Source organism: Phodopus roborovskii, unplaced genomic scaffold (assembly GCF_943737965.1).
Source record: "Phodopus roborovskii unplaced genomic scaffold, PHOROB, whole genome shotgun sequence".
Classification (NCBI taxonomy): domain Eukaryota; kingdom Metazoa; phylum Chordata; class Mammalia; order Rodentia; family Cricetidae; genus Phodopus; species Phodopus roborovskii.
In genome coordinates this window covers 25,867,283-25,884,963 of record NW_026126434.1, presented here as the reverse complement: position 1 = coordinate 25,884,963, position 17,681 = coordinate 25,867,283, and the positions used below count along the sequence as shown (strand labels likewise).

The window sequence follows — 17,681 nt, the reverse complement described above, 5'->3', positions numbered from 1 at the left end:
CAGGGTTTTTCCGTATTGCTTTGGAGCCTGTCCCGGAACTAGCTCTATAGACCAGGTTGGTCTCAAACTCGCAGAGATCCACCTGCCCCTGCCTCCTGAGCTCTGGGATTAAAGGTGTGGGCCATCACTGCCTGGCTCATTGTTCATGGCTTTTTTTTCTATCTGAAAAAGAACCAGAAAATACATTGGACTGTGTGGTAGTTGTCCCTGTCCTGTCCCGTGTTATCTCCTGTAACACTAATTGTGATTGGTATTAATAATAAAAATTCAGAATCATCTATCAGGGGTGGAAGCTAAAAGATCAGAGAAGCAAAGCGGCCAGCTGCCAGTCCTCAGAATAGTGCCCCAGACTTGCCTGAGCCCTTGTCTTCTCCTGCCTTATAGTTCTCTGTCCACCCAGCCACATTTTATCCCTTTGTGTCTCCACCTCCTTAGTGCTGGGATTAAAGGCATATCTCTCCAGGTGCTGGGATCACCTTTGTGTGAGCTGTTTGTCTTTTAGAGACCCAATTTAGTGTGGTCCAGGGTTGCCTTGAAGTAGCAAGTCGTCTCTGCCTCTTCCTCCTGAGAGTTAGGATTAAAGGTGTGTACTACCACTGGCTGTCCTCTATGGCTGACTAGTGTGGCTATCTTTGCATTCTGATCTTCAGGCAAGCTTTATTTGTACACCATAAACAAAAGTATCACCACTGTCCCATCAAGTACTCTGCCACTGAGCTATATCCCCAACTTTTTGACTTTTAATTTTAGGACAGATTTTGTTTGTTGTGTTCCTCTTTTTTTTTTTTTTTTTTTTTTTTTTTTTTTTTTTTTTTTTTTTGTCCTTGTTTTAAAAGTTAATATTACTGTATATATTCATGAAAACCAATCCTTTCAGAGTTTTTTCAAGTTTGCCGTCTTTAATAATAATAAATATGCCTTATTTCTCAAGCTCCCTCTCTTTTGTTTTTAATGTATAATCACATATTTCCCTTTTTTTGTGGGGTTCATCACAATTTAGGGCCGATGGAAGGTTACTCATTTTTGTGTGGCTAAAGTCATGGTTTAAAAGAAGATTATTAAATCTAAACCAACAACACAAAGAAACACTTTAGCCAATAAATTTGGTTGTTCGTGATTAAAAATCAGAAGGTTTAACCTTGGAGATATTTTTGTCACGGGGGACCTCATCTTATGATTAGGTATTTGAACAGCCAAGTGCCTCTGTGGACCCTGTTAACCAGCCTCCCACTACATATGTGTAATTATCTTTGGTGGATGCACATACTCTGCTATAAAAGCTTGTGTGCCCTTCTGCTCCCTGCCGTTCTGAATTCTCTGTTTCATTACCACCATCCACCTACAGAGTTTCAGAAAGCCATTCCCAAATAGCAGAACCACAACTTGGAATTTTAAGTAAATCACATCTCTATTAGCTCTACAGATGGGGGAATTGGTTACCTGTTCAGCATTTCCCATATTCATCTGCCCTTTCAGAACTTATTAAAAATGCATACATGTATAAGCTAGAAGTAGCGCATTGAGCTCAGTGTGTCCATTTTCTGTTACTCCAAGGAGGGCAGAGGCTGCAACATGATCTTGATGGCTTCTACCTTGAATGTGTTCACTTGATAGAAAGTGTACTGGCAGCTGCTGATTTTTTTCCCCCCCTAGAATAAGTTGAACTCTTCTCCAAAGATAATGTTACTACATCATAGTTTGAATTACACACACACGCGCGCGCGCGCACACACACACACACACACACACACACACACACACACACACACACACGGTGACTTTTAAAAGATAAATGGTTGGGGAAAGATTTGTGCAATAGCAACTGAATGGGAAGTGCTCACTGTAGCATTTGTTTCTATCCTGGCACAAACTGGTACTTCTTGTAACTGACAAGATTCAGCTCCACATTTCCCCATGACAACTGTTGATAATTACATTTGTAGAAGAATAAAATCACATTGTAATGTCTTGGCCATCGTCATTCCTAGAACAGCAGGTGCAGTAATTGACATAATTAAAAATTGATCCTTAATGGGTTTGGAGTGACCTGTCAAAGTCTGACAGATCATAAAGAAGACTTAGGGGTAAGAATGGACTTCACAAACCTGGATAGGTATGGGTCTCAGCCTTTCTGCTGATTACCAGCTGATTATCAGATTTTGCCACCAGACTGTAAGTGGGGTCAGTGTTCCTTTTCTAGGGAGAAATGCAACAGGCTTTCTTGCCAGTCATCTGTAAGCTTGGCTACTCTGCTCTAATTATGTGTGGGATTTTCTTTTTGAACATATTTCAGGCTTAGCAGAAAAGTTAGGAGATTGTATAAAATTCTCAAGTACCTCCCATACAGTTCTTCAGAGTTAGCGTTTTAACCACAGGGACTCTACCACTATGTGTTTGTCTGTTCACATGCATCTGTATCCCTTATTTTAGAACAAGTTGCAGACTCAGTAGTCTTTCATACAAATCTTTTATGTATAATTTCTTAAGACTAAGAATTGATAATGGTACAGTTCTCAGAACTTAAAATCTAATTTTAATGTAATACATAGTATTTTTAGTTGTTTCAGGTGTGAACTAGCTTGATAAATCTTTCTTCAAAAAGAGTTGAGAAGAACCAATCAGTTGAATTGAGGTTAAAATGTTACTTTGACCTCTCATGTTTCAAATATGTATTGCAGACAATTCTCATAATAATAATTTTATTAATTCTTCCCCTTTACTTTCCTAGCAGCTCATTTTATGTATGGGGTTATTTTTTCTCCTTTACAAACTGTTGTTTGGTTGGTCGTCTGTCTGTCTGAGACAGAGTTTGACTATGTAACTCTGGCTGTCCTTGAACTCATTCTGTAGATCATCTGAGCTAAAACTCACAGAGATCCACCTGCCTTTACCTCCTGAGTGCTGGGATTAAAGGTGTGCACCACCAATGTCTGGCAGTTTTGTTTTTTTTTTTTTTTTTTTTTTTAAGGTGCCTTTCTCCAGCTCTCTTAAACTCTTGGCACCTTTAGAGCTCATCATTGATGCAACCCCAGATATGGAATACATGCTGCTCTTGCTTTGATTGAGAAAAGGCTACAGTGTTCTTTCTGGGCACAGGGGAGAAATTTGAAGTTAGATTTTGTTACCAGCAGTTTTACCGCCAGCCTGGTCCCACAGCCCCAAATAATACACAGAAACACTATTAGATATAAAGCTATTGGCCTGTTACTAGCATTTCTTATTGGCTAGCTCTGTCTTAAATATTATCCTATTTCTATCAATCAAAGTATTTCCACGTTTTCTTGGCTTATCCGAGAAAGGGTTGGGACCTCTGTTCTTTTGGTCCTACATTTTGAATCTCCTCCTACCTCTCTCTGAATCCTCGTCTCCTAGACCCACCTATCTTGCTTTCCTATTGGCCAACAGGGCTTAATTCATTAACCCATAAGAGAAACGTATTTACGGAATGACATTTCTCATCAAGATTTAGTGTAGCCTTTCTTCAGAAGTTGTTACAATGTGGCACCTAGGTTTTTTACTTATAGGCTTAAGGATTTGCCCTGACACTAATGAGTCAAAGACTAGATTTTGGGTAGAAGAAACTGATAGGTTGGAAGGGGAACTGAATTAAGCTCAATGCTAAATTGGAAACAAAAATAGTTTAAAAACAAATCAGCTGTTTAATTTTAGCATTCACCCAGTCATGCATTCAAGCTGATTTTCTTTAAATAGCAAAATAGAAATGTTGAAAGATTTTCCCTTTCATTAAACCTGTAACACAAATCCCCTGGATGCCAGTTTCTCATGACAAGATTGCCATCATGAGGAACTTGGCTTTACAGGAGTCAAGTCCTGGCTTCCTTCACTGTCCTCTCTTCCTTATTGCTGTGTTGAGCACCAATGTAGCTAGCAGTGTGGCTTGTATTGTACGTCAGATAGGTAAAACAGAGATTTAAAAAGCCCTCCAAGGAAGGATAAAGTAAGATGTTAGATGGAAGTGTTTGTCTTTAAAAGTAACTCATGAACCTTGAATAGCATCTCATTTATCTTCATCCATTTCCCTGCCCTATTCCTGTAGTCAGTGTTTCAAAAGATGGGTTGTCAATCTTCTTGGCAAAACAAACAAATAAACAAACAAGCAAGCACGCTTAGGCTCACACCCAGACAAGTCATTGGTGCTTTGGAGACCAAGATACTGGGTATGATCTTTTGAAGACACCTTTTTCTGTCTGTACCCTCTAGCCCTCTTCAAATATTAGGCAGTAATAGGAGGAAGTAGCTGTGTTTACTAGAGTTACCCACAATCTCAAAAGAGTTGCAAAACTCTAGAGGCCTACTATGAAAACCTCTAGACTTAATGGGATTGGATAATAGAAGATTTGTTCCACATTTCTAGGAAGCTTAACCCTTAACTTTGTGTTTTGAGAAACTAAATGCTAACAGTATTATTTACCCTGCATATAATTATATGAAAATTAGTGTGAATGCTTCTACTCTTGAAAACACGAAAATAGAAACTCTTATTTTTTGGGAGTACTGCAGAAGATAGCAGGGCAGAAATTCTAGATGATTCTTCTAGTGAATCCAGGTCTTTGGATTTTTACCCTTGCTGCAGATTACAGATTTGTAGTCAGGAAAATACCAGTTAGAACGTGTGTGGCTGACACATATGAATTCTTTCCTTGGAGTTTCTTTCCACTTTCTTCCTTTCCCCTTCTCCCTCCACTTCCTGAATGCTGGGTTCTAAACTTGGGCAACCATAGCTACCTCTCTTGAGTGTATCTTTAAAATTTTAAGATGTATGAGTATTTTTTCTGCATTTAGGTCTGTGAACCACATGCATGCCTGGTGCCCATGGAAATTGGAAAATGGTGTTGGATCCCCAGGAACTCTAGTTACAGATGGTTGTGAGCCTTTCCTCCCCCTCCTCCTTCCTTTTGACACAGGGTATCATATAACCCAGGTTTGTCTCAAACTTACTATATAGCTGAGGCTGACTTTGAACTCCTAACCCTATTGCCTTTACCTCCTGAAAGTTGAAATTACAGATGTTTACTGTTCCTGGTTTATGAATGTATACTATGCAAACGCTCTACCGAATTATGTCCCCAGCTCAAGTTTCTTAGTTTTTCTTCTCTTTCTTTCGTCTCTTTAGTGGTGTTTCCGTATTCTGTGGTATGCTCTACTATGCTGATAGTTGTTTAAAAAAAAAAAAAAAAAGTGCTTTGTAACATTGAACTCTAAGGTACCAAGTAGGTCATAAAAAGAAAAGATTGTATATTGAGGGTTATTTAGCAGTCTGAATAAGATGTAGGGGAGCTGTGGGAATATAGTTCAGTTGGGCTGGCAGGAATGGTTTTGCTAATGAAGATGCCCAAATGGGGAAGTGGTGTTAGGCTGAGCAACAGTCCCAGAAAAGGACTGCTGTGCTTATTGCTGGCTCATAGACTCTTCTGACTAGCTACCTCTTGGGACTTAGCGCCTGATCATGCCCTCTTAGTAGGCTTCCAGTATTTGTGGGCTACTGGCCTTTGTGTGTATGTTTATAAGGCCATTTGGTATATAATCTGGAAGAGCTGTCGGGGAGTTGAAGCACTTTTGATTTGTGGGGGTCATGGAAAGCAGAGGTAAGTTGATTTGCCTTTCCTGACTGTTAAAATAGAATTTCAGATATAGTTACCTAACTTGGTCCTGAGCACTTTATATCATCCTATAAGTAATCAGTTGGTAAAGAATGTGGATTTTTTTTTTCCTACAGAAACATGACATTGATTGAAATTCAATATTGAGCCCAAGATGTGACAGATAGTACAAGTTACCACATTAAGAAAGATGATTTTATATAAATTAAATCACTGTAATTACAGAAATCCAGAGAGTTATTAACAGATGTGGGAAGAACAGAGTCAGATATCATATAAATCATACTCTAAGACCAGTGGACAGAGTTGCTTGACAGACAACTGTCCCAGAATTGATGATGGTCAGGTTTCTGAAACAATGTGAGGGGCTTGTCTTCACTTCCACTCTTAGGCCAGACTTTGTTTCCTCTCTTGTTCTGGGGACCATTGGGCCTTTGTGTGTATAGAGTGTGGTGTTGCCTATGGAAGAGCCAAAGTAGAGTCTTCATGGGTGACAGCCATTGTGTGGGATAGCATGATGATTATGGGACAGGCTCAGAATCCAGCTTTACAGAGAGCTGCAGCTGAGACTTGGGGAGTTCCTTTACTCTGTGTCTTGGTGTCTGCATCTGTGAGATTTAGGAAATAATAATACCTACCTTAACAGCTTTGCAAAAAGTAAGTGAGTTAACATATGTAAAATGTTCAGAACATTGTCAGTTGGGGGGGGGGGGCGCTTGGCAGTCTATGAGATCTCTGGCCGTGGAACCAGTATTTATCCCTAGTGCACAAATGGGCTTTGGGAGTCCATTCCCTATGGAGGGAGACTCTCTCAGCCTAGATACATGGGGGAGAGCCTAGATCCTGCCCCAAATGATGTGACAGACTTTGATGATCCCCCATGGGAGTCTTCACCCTCCCTGAAGAGTGGATGGGAGAATAGGATAGTGGGAAGGGGGGAAGGGGGATAAGAGAATGGGAGGGAGAGGGAACTGGGTTGTGGGATTGGTATGTAAAATAAGATTGTTTTTAATTTAAATAAAAATTTAAAAAAATACTCAGAACATATGTGTCCATAATATATTCTTTATGTTAGCATTTGATTGTAGAAGCTGAACAAAAGGAGTTGCGTCAGTAATCTATCTGCCTACTTGGATGAATGGTTTTAAAAATTATGTTGGATAAGCGTGTGTGGTGATGCATACCTTCAATTCCAGCATGAAGGTGGCAGAAATGGGTGAATTTCTGTAAGTGAAGTTCTCAAGGCCAACATGGTATACATAGCAAGTTTCAGGCCAGCACGGGCTACACAGTATGACCTTGTCCCCAAAGAAAACAAAAATATTATATTGGACAGAAGGTTACATGTCATATGATCCTATTCATATGTCAAGAATGTCAAGCATTCTTGAAATAACTGAAGTTATAGAAATGGAGAACAGATAAGTGATGAAAAGACAACAAACAAGGGGGTTTGGAATAGGCATGGTTCTAAAATAGCAATCTAAGCCTGGTGGAGTAATGCATACCTGTGATCCCAGCACTTGAGTTTGAGGTCATTTTAGACAACACAGAGAAATTCTGTAAGAAAAACCAGCTGCATGAAGGGTTCCTGGGGTTATGGAAATGTTGCATGTCTGAAAATACCATCCACATCAGTTGCTTGGCTGGGGAAAGTGGGTAAAGAAAGAGTACAATAAGTACATTTTAAATTCCCTTATAACTATGTATAAAAAGGTCTAAGAAGATTATTGATAGAGGAGAATTGGTGATGAAACCCATTTATGTGCCTGTGTGGACAGACCAATATGTTAAACATCAAGAAGGAAAATTGAGCTGACCATTGACAGTGAATGATGCCTTGAACTCCTGGGGTGAGGTGGGGATGGGATTAAACTAGGTGCTGTCAATCAAAGGGAAAAGATGAACAAAACCTTTATTTGCCATTTCAAACATACAAATAAGCAAAACCCCTCAGATGTGTCCTGCAAGTACCTTTCTTCAGGCTCTGTGAAAGTCCACTTAGACCTTATGATAAAGAGAAGGTAGGTGAGTAATAGCTTAATATGGATGTAGTGCATTAGATGGACATAACAGAAGAGGGCCAGGGTGACACTTGGAAACTAATGCTACCTGCCTTCCTGATCACATTGAAGGTTCACTCAGGGGATGCCCTTTTCTGGTCTTTCCTTTCTTCCCTGAATCAGCTTCCCTCACTCAAGAGTAGAATTTCTACTTTTTGTGTTCTTAGCACTCTATTCATGTGCTAATAATCACTTGCTAGGCTATGGATGGTAGGTAGATAGACAGACAGACAGACAGACAGACAGACACACACACACACACACACACACACACACACACACACACACACACGTTGACTTTGTCATCCTGCACAGAGTGGTCATTAGTCTAGAGGCCTGAACAGCTGAACAGTTACACAGCTCAAATAAACTAGGGGCTTTGCTAAATGAGATTATGCTTATTGAGAATGAACTTTGTTATGCTTTCTGTTTGTTTTGTTTTGTTTTTCAAGGCAGGGTTTCTCCGGTCCTGGAACTCACTGTGTAGACCAGGCTGGCCTCGAACTCACAGAGATATGCCTGCCTCTGTCACCCTCATTTATGATTTTAAAATAAGTGTTTTCTTAGTTTTTAAAATATAGCAACTTGAGCTATTAACAATGAATGCATGTTTTAATTGCCCTTATGAACAATATCACACAGTAGCTCAGGAGGGGAAAGGCAGTGTTCCACAGGCCAAGTGACAGGGGAGACTTAGAATGATTTGCATGGCTCCCTGGGTCAACATTAGTCATAGAGAATACAATCAAACTGAATGAAATGATGAGTGAGTAGTAGTACTAGTAGTTAAGTTTAACAGCTCATAAAGGCTGTTAAACATCCATCCTTGCCAAGGTGTAGATAGATGGCCTTACCCCATGTTCAGTGTGTCAGGACTCCAAAGGACCTGTGTGGGTGTGCTATTGGGTCGTGTTGGGTGTCTGCTGAGATTTGTGGGTTTTCTGTTTTGGTTTGGTTTTGAATATGAATTAGAGAAGTGTGCAATTTAAAATCTCCTTTCTTAAATGATAGTATCCTATATAGGTTCACAAACAGAATGAATTGGGATGTGGCACATTCCTCAGGAAAACTAATAAAGTCTGTGTGCTACTACTGTAAATGATGTCTTCTAGTCAGGAGAAGTCTTTACAGTATGGGGGCAGCCTGGTGATAGAGCATTTTCTAGTGCTCAGGGGCTGTGGGTTCAGGGATGTTATTGATAATAAAACATTTGTACAGGAGCACCTTACAGATTGCTGCCATGTGGACAGTTAGCTGAGAGCATTTACCCCTAGAAGGTTTCTGTTGTGGATTGGTTTTTAGTCATCCTGAGGGTTCAGAGACCCTCAGAGTTTGGTGCTTTCCCGAGTCTACTGATGCTACCCCCACCCAATTTCCCCATCTTCTGTTACCAGCAAGGAGAGGCAGAAGTCTGTGTTCATTTTTATAAGGTGTGTGAGAGGGGTAGCTCCCCGTGTACCTAAGAGCACAGGAGATAGCTAGAGAAAATGGGTTGGAGTAAGGACTGATGTTGGAAGGTGGGTGGGGCTCATGGCTAAACATTGTGCTGCCTAGCAGGTTGTGAACACTTGACTGTTAAGTGGTTATGGTCTGGGACTGGCATCTAGCTGTATGTGAGGTCAATTCATCTCCCTAAGAAATGAAAGCATTCTTTACAAGATTTTAGTCATCAACCTCTAGAATCTCACTCTCTCAACATGCAATGTTTTTGTTTTGTTCCCCCCCCCCCTCAAAAATGTATTACTCTGAAAATTTTCTAGGGTCATTAGAAATATAACAAAGGAAAGGAAAATTCCATTTGAAGTTTTTGTGATGCACAGAGTAAAATGCCAGGAGAAGCTGAATCTAATCCCTTCACATGCTCCAAAAGGAAAGTATAGGAAGAAACCTGTAAAACAGCCCTTTTCAAGTGTCTTTTTTATCAGTGTTCCAGGGAGGGTGGTGGTTTTCGTGGGCCCAGGTTTTAGCAGCTTAAGCTCCTTTAAATGTAGGAGAGACAGCAGTGATGGGTGAGGGTTCATTAATTATTGTTCTTACTGATGTTTGCACAGGCTGTTGGGATCATAAATGTCAGTCTGTCAAGAGACTGTGATAGATTCTTTGAAAAAAAAAAAAAAACTGATTGAGTATCTCAAAAACTGCCACGGAGCCTGAGATTAAACGTGTTCCTCTGTTTCTCAGAGGTGTGGAAGGTGTGGGCAGAGGGGTTGGGCCAGACTTGCATCTTTGTTGCACTTTGTCTGTGGCTCTGGGTGGGGTTTTATGTCACGGGCTGGCAGGAGCAGAGGGTGAGTGTCTGTCTGAGATGTCAGTAGGCTACAGCTGCTGTTAGCAGCCTTGGGTGGGCGTGGGCTGGCAACTGCACAGTGCTGGGAAACTAAGAGAGCCGGAATGTAGTTTTGACAGGCCTGACACAATTCATTTGGAAATTTCCAGGAGAGAACATGAGTAATAAAGACAAGAACAGTGACAGTAAGGAACAAACGTGGATCTCTGTCAGAGACTAAACAGTTTGAGAAGCAGCAGCCCTGTTTGTTGCTGTCAGGCTTCCGTTGTAAATGTATTCCTGAGTTGAAAGACTCAGTGCTAGTTACTGTCTGCTCTTGGCTAGCAAAGTCCAATTAGAAGAATTTCTCTCTGTAGACATTTATTTTTTTTAAAAAACACTGTACTTGTTTCCTCTGTCACACATTGAGCAGTAGTTGCCTTCAGACCAAGAAATTGGACACAGGTAAAATAGGTGGAAATTTTCTTCGAAGATCCCACATGGTGTCTTTTTCATTGTTAAACACCAAGAAAGGGGGTATAAAGTGCCAAGAGCTGCGAGCCTGGCATGGAGTGCAGCAGCCTGTGTGGGTATACCCAGCCTAGAGTCGTTCTCAAGAGGAAGCACTCTGGAAAGGGGGGGGGGGGTTTAAAAAAAAGGAAAAGAAAAGTGCTTTGGTGTGGCTCTTTATGAAGGGCCTTAATTAGAAGTCACTCCTAACTCCTGGGGTGGGAGCTGTGTCTAGCTTGCCACTGCAGCTCCTCCTGCAGCTAATGAGCATGTTCCTTTCTAGGACCTGTGTCTTGTGACAGTCAGAGTGGAGTGTGAGAGTTATTTCTGTTCACCTTGCTCTCCACATTTAACCCTTACTGCCCAAGTTCAGCATATGCAAATAGATTAATTAGATGGTTTATGTCATTGTTCCCAAACTGAAAATGCTTCAAGTTAGAGGGACTGAGACTTAGAAACAGATGGTGAATAATCACAGTTGGTTCCAGGTGAGCAGTAGATGGCTCTTTTAATGTTAACCCATGTTTAGTCTCTTCTGGTAATCTTTTTCTAACTGACTGACAATGTATAATTGAGTAGTTGAATTATTTAGTTCATTATTAGGTAATTAGAATCCCTACACTAGACATCTGTTTCTCTTATTTAGGCAATTCACCTCAGGCATAAAGGTTCATTAAATAATTAGTAGAGGAGGTAAAATTATTCCATAGGCATGATGCTTAGCCTATAGACTCCTGTTTATTTCATTAGCTTCTGGTTAAAACACCAAGTTGACCTGTGGAAAAATGTCAGAGAATGACTTGCTTCATCAAAAAGAGACATAAAGCTCAGTTAGACGCCTGGATGGCAACATGCAGCAGACAGTTTGGAGAACTTCATTCCTCCTCACATTAGAGGACACTAGGGTTTCTTTGCATTTACCATAGACCATCAGTGAGGGCAGAGAAAGTCAATGTATCCCAGAGCTTTTAACACTGGACCTCTTAGTGTCTGGGAGGGGTACATAATTCTAAGAATGCAGTCTGCTGGGCAGTTCATCTTAGTGTGAAGCAGTGGGTTCTCAGTCTGTGGGATCAAGCAACCTGCTGCAGACCCTCAAAGGAATAACTGGCCATCTTTAGGATGGGCAGTGCATTGTAGCCAAAAACTGTTGGCAGCATGTGAGGTCTCTCTTAGGTCTGTTATTCCAAGAATGCCTCCTTTCTGTTGCCTACAGGAGCATAGAACTTCTCAGTAGTTAAAGTAAAGTTCATAGGAACCATGTAGATTTGTTCCCTAGTGTTGTTGTTGACACTCTCAGGCAGAGTCTGATTAGGTAAAATTAAGAGAAAAAGAGATCCAGCCTTGGACCACCCTGACTTTGAGGGACCCCATTAAAGCAGGTGGGTGCTCGGTGAAGACCTGGCAGTAAGACCACACAGACAGCAATTTGGTTCCTAGCCACAGTGACGTGCAAAGCATACTCTTGTCTTCACGTCTCCTCCCTGATGCCATTGTGTGCCACAGGACTTCCCTCTTGCTCTCCTGACACCTGACATTAAAGTTTCCTCTAGAAATAAACTGTGTGTTTGACAGAAGATGGCACACTTGGCTTCAAAAGAGCTTTGAATTCCTGCTCTGTGCTTTTCCGGACACAAGTACCTGTAAACACAAATATTGTAAACCCAGAGAGAGATACTGGAGTTCAAGCTGAAGATCAGAGAAGCAAAGCAGTCAGCCCCTAGCTCTTAACCTCTATGGGTGTTCCTGTCTCTACGAGTCCTCAGAGTTCAATGCAGGCTGCACTGCTCTCTACCAAACCTCAGACTGCAATCCCCTGAATTCCTATCTCCTCCTACCCTGTATTCCTCTCTCCACCCAAGCATATCATTCCTGTCTCCACCTCCCTTGTGCTGGGATCACCTTTGTGTGATCTGTTTCTCTTTTAGACTGGATCAGTTTTGTGTAGCTCAGGGTGCCTTGAACTAACACAGACCCATCTGTCTCTGTCTCCTAAGTCCTGGGATTAAAGGTGTGTGCCACCACTGCCTGGCTATATGGCTGTGGCTACATTTGCATTCTGAATCCTCAGGCAAGCTTTATTAAATCATAAATAATACATCACCACATGTACCTGTTAGAGGTGTGTGTGAAAGAGGCCCATGATCTGAGGACCATTTTCACATTATAAGTACAGTGGTATCATACATACCTTCTGCATTTAGCTTGCTCATTCATTCATTCTTGACAGGGTCTCACTGTGACTCAGCTTCATTTACTTAGTTGTTTGTTTGTTTGTTTATTGGCAGGGTCTCACTATGTAGCCCTTCTGGCCTGAAAGTTGCTGTGTAGACCTGGATGGCTTTGATGTGTACAGATCTAGCTGTCTTTACTTACTGAGTGCTGAGACTAAAATTGTAGTGTGCCACCATACTCAGCTTTAACAATACTGATTTCCTTCCCTCCCTTCTTTCCTTCCTTCCTTCCTTCCTTCCTTCTTTCCTTCCTTCCTTTCTTTCTTCCTCTCTTTAAGTTTTCAGGCTGGAGAAATGGTTCAAAGGTGAAGAGCTCTTCCTTCTCTTGTACAGAACTGTAGTTTAGTTCCCCCACAAGCTGGTTTATAACTACCTGTAACTCTAGTTACAAGGAATCTGATACTCTCTTCTGACCTCAGAGAGCTTCCACGTATATATAGTGTTGGCTATACACACGCTCCCCTCCTCTTCTCTCCCTGCCTCTTCCTCCCCTCAAAATAATTTTAAAATATAGAAGCTTTCCACTTAACTTCCATCTTGTATGGACCACACCTTTTAAAAAGATACTTCAAATAGGACAAGCAATATAGGTTTTTGTTAGGTATCTAAATAGGGTTGTTATCACAAATAATGCCTTTTTTTTTTTTTTTTTTTTTTTTTTTTTTTTGTGGAAAAGGACCCCCAGGAGAGCAGTGTAATACATGAAGCTGAATTGGGGGGGGGGGGGGGAGGCGGCTGGCTGCTTTGTAATGATTTACATCTAGATTGTTGCTTTTTACTCTTGTAGAGGCAGGAGGAGGGCTAGCCTGTATGGCCGCCTTAGTAACCACACTAACTGGGTCTGGACAGCTTCACTCAGCAGAGCTAGGAAATAGGCTGAACTTGCTTTCAATTGTTTTCATTGATGGGCTTATTTAGTTGTTTTGTGTTGTGGGAAATGTCATACAGGACTGGAAACACTGTATGAGATGAGCAATGAAGCTTGCCACTGTGAAGAATGGTGCAGTGCATCTGTATGCTGCTGTACTGGTGGGCTGCCCTCCTGTTGCTTTTGGAGCCCAGAGTCTCTGGTAAAGCTCAGCATCCATTCCACACTGAACAGGGTGGGGGATGGCACAGAGATAGCCTGTGCCAGCACACTACCTTCTCAGAAAGTCCCTTCGCATAGAAAACAGACTGCCAGGAGAGGATCTGACCAGTGCTTAGTGTAGCAATGGGAGGCTTGTCCATCAATAAGTAGGTGAATAGGTCATGTGTCGTCTCCCCTCCCCCCAGAAGAGCTAAAAAATATTTGGTTTTCGTTCCTGTGGTAGACATCCAGCAGACAAGATACTTGGGTTTAGTTTGCTCATAGTTTCAGTCTATTGCAGAAGGGAGGGCAAATAGAACGGCTTGTGTCCTGGCAGACAGGAAGGATCCAGGGGAAGATACTCCCACCTGGGACACACACCCCTTCCCTAGCCAGGCCCAGTCTCCCACCGTTGTACCACTTCTCACCCAGTCTCTCTATAGTTTGAATTAACTAGTGGATGGAACTGTTAGCAGAGATTGTCTCAGAGCTGCCTCACAGACACAGCCCGAGTGTGCTGTGCTCATCCCCTGGTCATCTAGTCAGATTAACAAGACTCATCCTCACAGGAGGAATGTAAGGCAGGGAAAGAGAGGACCGGGATAGTGTGGGTGGGGAGAAAGGTGATCTACATGTGATAATCCAGGAGCAAGGATGTAAAGGGTTGGTGTAGACCTGGGTGACCAGTGTTGTGCAGAGACCAGAAAATGGGGGTGGAGCACAGGAAGAGAAGGCAGCAGGACCCAGTGGAAAAAGAGCTTGAAGGCAGACTGTGTAGTGCCTTGGGGGAGGGCTGGTAGTGGTGTGAAGCATTGAGTTGCTCAGGGAAGTGGTCCAGGAGTTCTTGATGATCTAGGCTGGGTGCAGTGTTGGTTTAGACCACAAGTAAATGGTAGGTGAGGTCTGGTGACAGAACAAACTACCCTGGGGCTTTGGCCAGAGGTGCCTTCCCAAGAAGCAGTGATGGCCATTGCAGATGTAGGAGCTCTGTGTATGGGCAGGAGGGCCCCGTATCCCATCCTTGGTTGTACTGCTCACACAAGAACAAGCATGTACCTCAGAGTAACTAATGACCAACCAGCCTCAGCCGAGGACAGGAGTTATTTAAACCTGGCTGCATTTTAGTTACTTTCTGAGGGTTTATAAGGATAAAATTGTCGTTTATCATACCTTCCTATAGCTGCTATTGTGGTCCCAATTTGTGCCTCTATAGCCCCTCCCCCACCCAGTGCAGGCAGAGACATTGCTTATGAACAAGTAGAACTCCTGTCTGTCAAGTAGGGCATATATCAGTTTTAGAACCTGGCTAGTGTGTGCTTAGATACTTCACTAGAATGGGTTATTACTCGCCCATAAAAGGTCCTTTTGGAGTATAGAATTACACTAAGGCACTGGGATTGAAACGAGTGAAGCGAGTATAGTGTGGCAGTTTTGTTTTAAAGAGTTGGGGCTGGAGAGATGGTTTGGTGATGGAGTTGTACACTGTTCTTGCAAAGGACCTGGATTCAGTTCCCAGCCATCCCAGTTACAATTCCATCTCCAGGGAAGCTGACACACTCTCTTCTGACCTTCATAGGCACCCAAACTTTTGTATATCCCACCACCATAATTAAAATAATTACACAGGGTTTCTCTGTAGCTTTGGAGCCTGTCCTGTCACCCACTCTGTAGACCAGGCTGGCCTCGAGCTCACAGAGATACATCCACCTGCCTCTGCTTCCAGAGTGCTGGGATTAAAGGCATGTGCCCCACTACCAGGCAGAGACAGGATTTCTTTATGTGGCCATCGTTGTCTTGGGGAACTCAGAGATTTAACTGCCATAGCCTCCTGAGTGCTGGGATTAAAGGCATGTGCAACCCCTGCCCCCCCCCCCCCATCTTAAAGAAAAATTACGTTCTTGGGGGCTGGGAAGTAACTCAGCTAATAGAGTGTTTGTCACACACAGAGCCTTGGATTTGCCTTGCAGCTCTGTATAAACTTACATGTGTATAATGTTTGCCCTTGGGAGGCAGGACTAAGGAGCAAAGTCCAAGGTCATCTCCTAATACAGAGGTTCTCAATCTGTGGGTCATGACCCCTTCTTTGACCTCTCCCCCACAGTGGTGGAAAACCAGATATCCTGTGTATCTGACGTTTACATCATGAGTCATAATAGCAGCTATGAAGTAATAATGAGATATTTATGGTTAGGGGTCACCACAGCAAGAGGAAGTGTATTAAAGTGTTGCAACATTAGGAAGGTTGGAACCATTGTTCTAATACATAGCAAATTTGCGGCTGGCTTGGTTTGGAGACACTGTCTCCAGAACAAAAGTAAAATGTCCGCTTGAGGTGGAATGAGCAGTGGGGTGTTGTGAAGTGGGATCCCATCTCTGTCTGGAATGTTCTCCTGGGGGAAGACATTTAGTCCCAGAAATAGAACATAGAGTTGCTTTTTCTTGAACTGCTGCTGCCCTGAGCTCATGCTGGCTTGTCATGAGTCAGCTCTGAGGTACGACTTGGTTCCAGTGTTGCTCACACTGGCTCATCTGGTTGCTGGTCAGGAGCACTACTCTGGACAGTTGTATCTGCCCAGTCAGGCACCGATCTTGATCCCCAAATGTGTTGTTTTGGTCAGATTCACAATCTGAGAATGAGGCTTCACCTGTGAAACGGCCGAGACTACTAGAGAGCACTGAGCGGCCTGAGGAGAGCAGCCGGTCGAAGCAGAAGAGTCGGCGTAGGTGCTTCCAGTGCCAGACCAAGCTGGAGCTGGTGCAGCAGGAACTGGGATCCTGTCGCTGTGGTAAGTACCCCTGCCTAAGGCACTTTCCTGAGCCCTTGCTGTCTCTACATGGCTGGCTGCTTCCCCTGTTCCTACTCGCTGCTCTGCTGCCTTCCAACCAAATTAGCAAGAGTCTGTGCTGTGTACCATAAAACTCAGAGACTAAACTCATCACTAAGCTTTTAACAACATATGCTTTCTCCCTAACCCTTGATTATAGTCTGGTGAGAAGACTTTTTTTTGGAACACTCATTGATCTGGTGAGTTAACACATTGAAGCAGCTGGGATGTCACTTCTTCCTTTATTCTGCAGAGCAGTGCTACCTCTTAAGGTTCTGAACACTGAAACAAAACATAGGCAAATTCTGCTTTTCTTCTTGGCCATATATATCAGGCCACAAAGGTAAAGGTTACAGTTGTATTATTTTAGGCTCACTTCAGTTTTCCTATCCCTATCTTTATTTCCAATTTTTGAAATATGGTATATGAGAAAGACTGGTCTGTGGAACAGGGGTGTCATTTGACAGACTCTGAGCCTGGCTTTAGCCTCTGAGAAATCTCCATTTTTCTATTCCAGGAAGTGGGCTTTACCTTCTCCTTCACTTTTGACCTATCCTATGTTATAGTTGCTGACACAGGGAGCTGTGCAGTTCACTGTATAGTTGTAAAGTTGAAATGTGGGGGGCATTGTCTCTTCTGTGCTGTGGAAATGAGAAAGCAGGAGGATGGGCTGACTTCTTGTAGACATTAGGTTGGAACACTTGTTTCTGGCATGACCCCTGCCCTCTCTTTCTCTCCCTCCCTGGTATACATTCAGCTGTGGGGCCAGGGATGTGGGGTGTGGCATTCAGTTCTGCTCTGAAATGTACATGGAAAAGTGTAAAGAAGAAAGTTGGGGTTGGCAGGAGCAGACATTGTCCACTGGGTATTAGACTGAGCTTATCGGTGAGACAGGGTAGGGTTCTGTGGCAACTAAGGAAGATTTGAGGTCTGGCGGTTTCAGTCCATCCAAAGGTCTAAATGTTCCTGAGGTTATAGCTTCTTGCTTCTTTGTGGGGGTGAGCTTTGGTGACTTAAAGATTCATCCCTCCCTGGCCATTTGTTCTGTTGCTCTTACTGTGTAGGCTGGTTGTTTCCCAGAATGGTAGAGATT

General features: G+C 42.7%; 1 protein-coding gene across 1 annotated transcript in view; it reads left to right on the top strand.

The window, feature by feature from the left end:
• Window positions 1-17,681, top strand: part of Zfand3 (zinc finger AN1-type containing 3) — a 191,604-nt gene that overhangs the window by 157,345 nt on the left and 16,578 nt on the right. Inside the window, exon 5 of the mRNA XM_051187085.1 lies at window positions 16,382-16,549. Coding sequence (XP_051043042.1) covers window positions 16,382-16,549 — 168 coding nt within the window. The remainder of the gene's footprint in view (window positions 1-16,381; window positions 16,550-17,681) is intronic.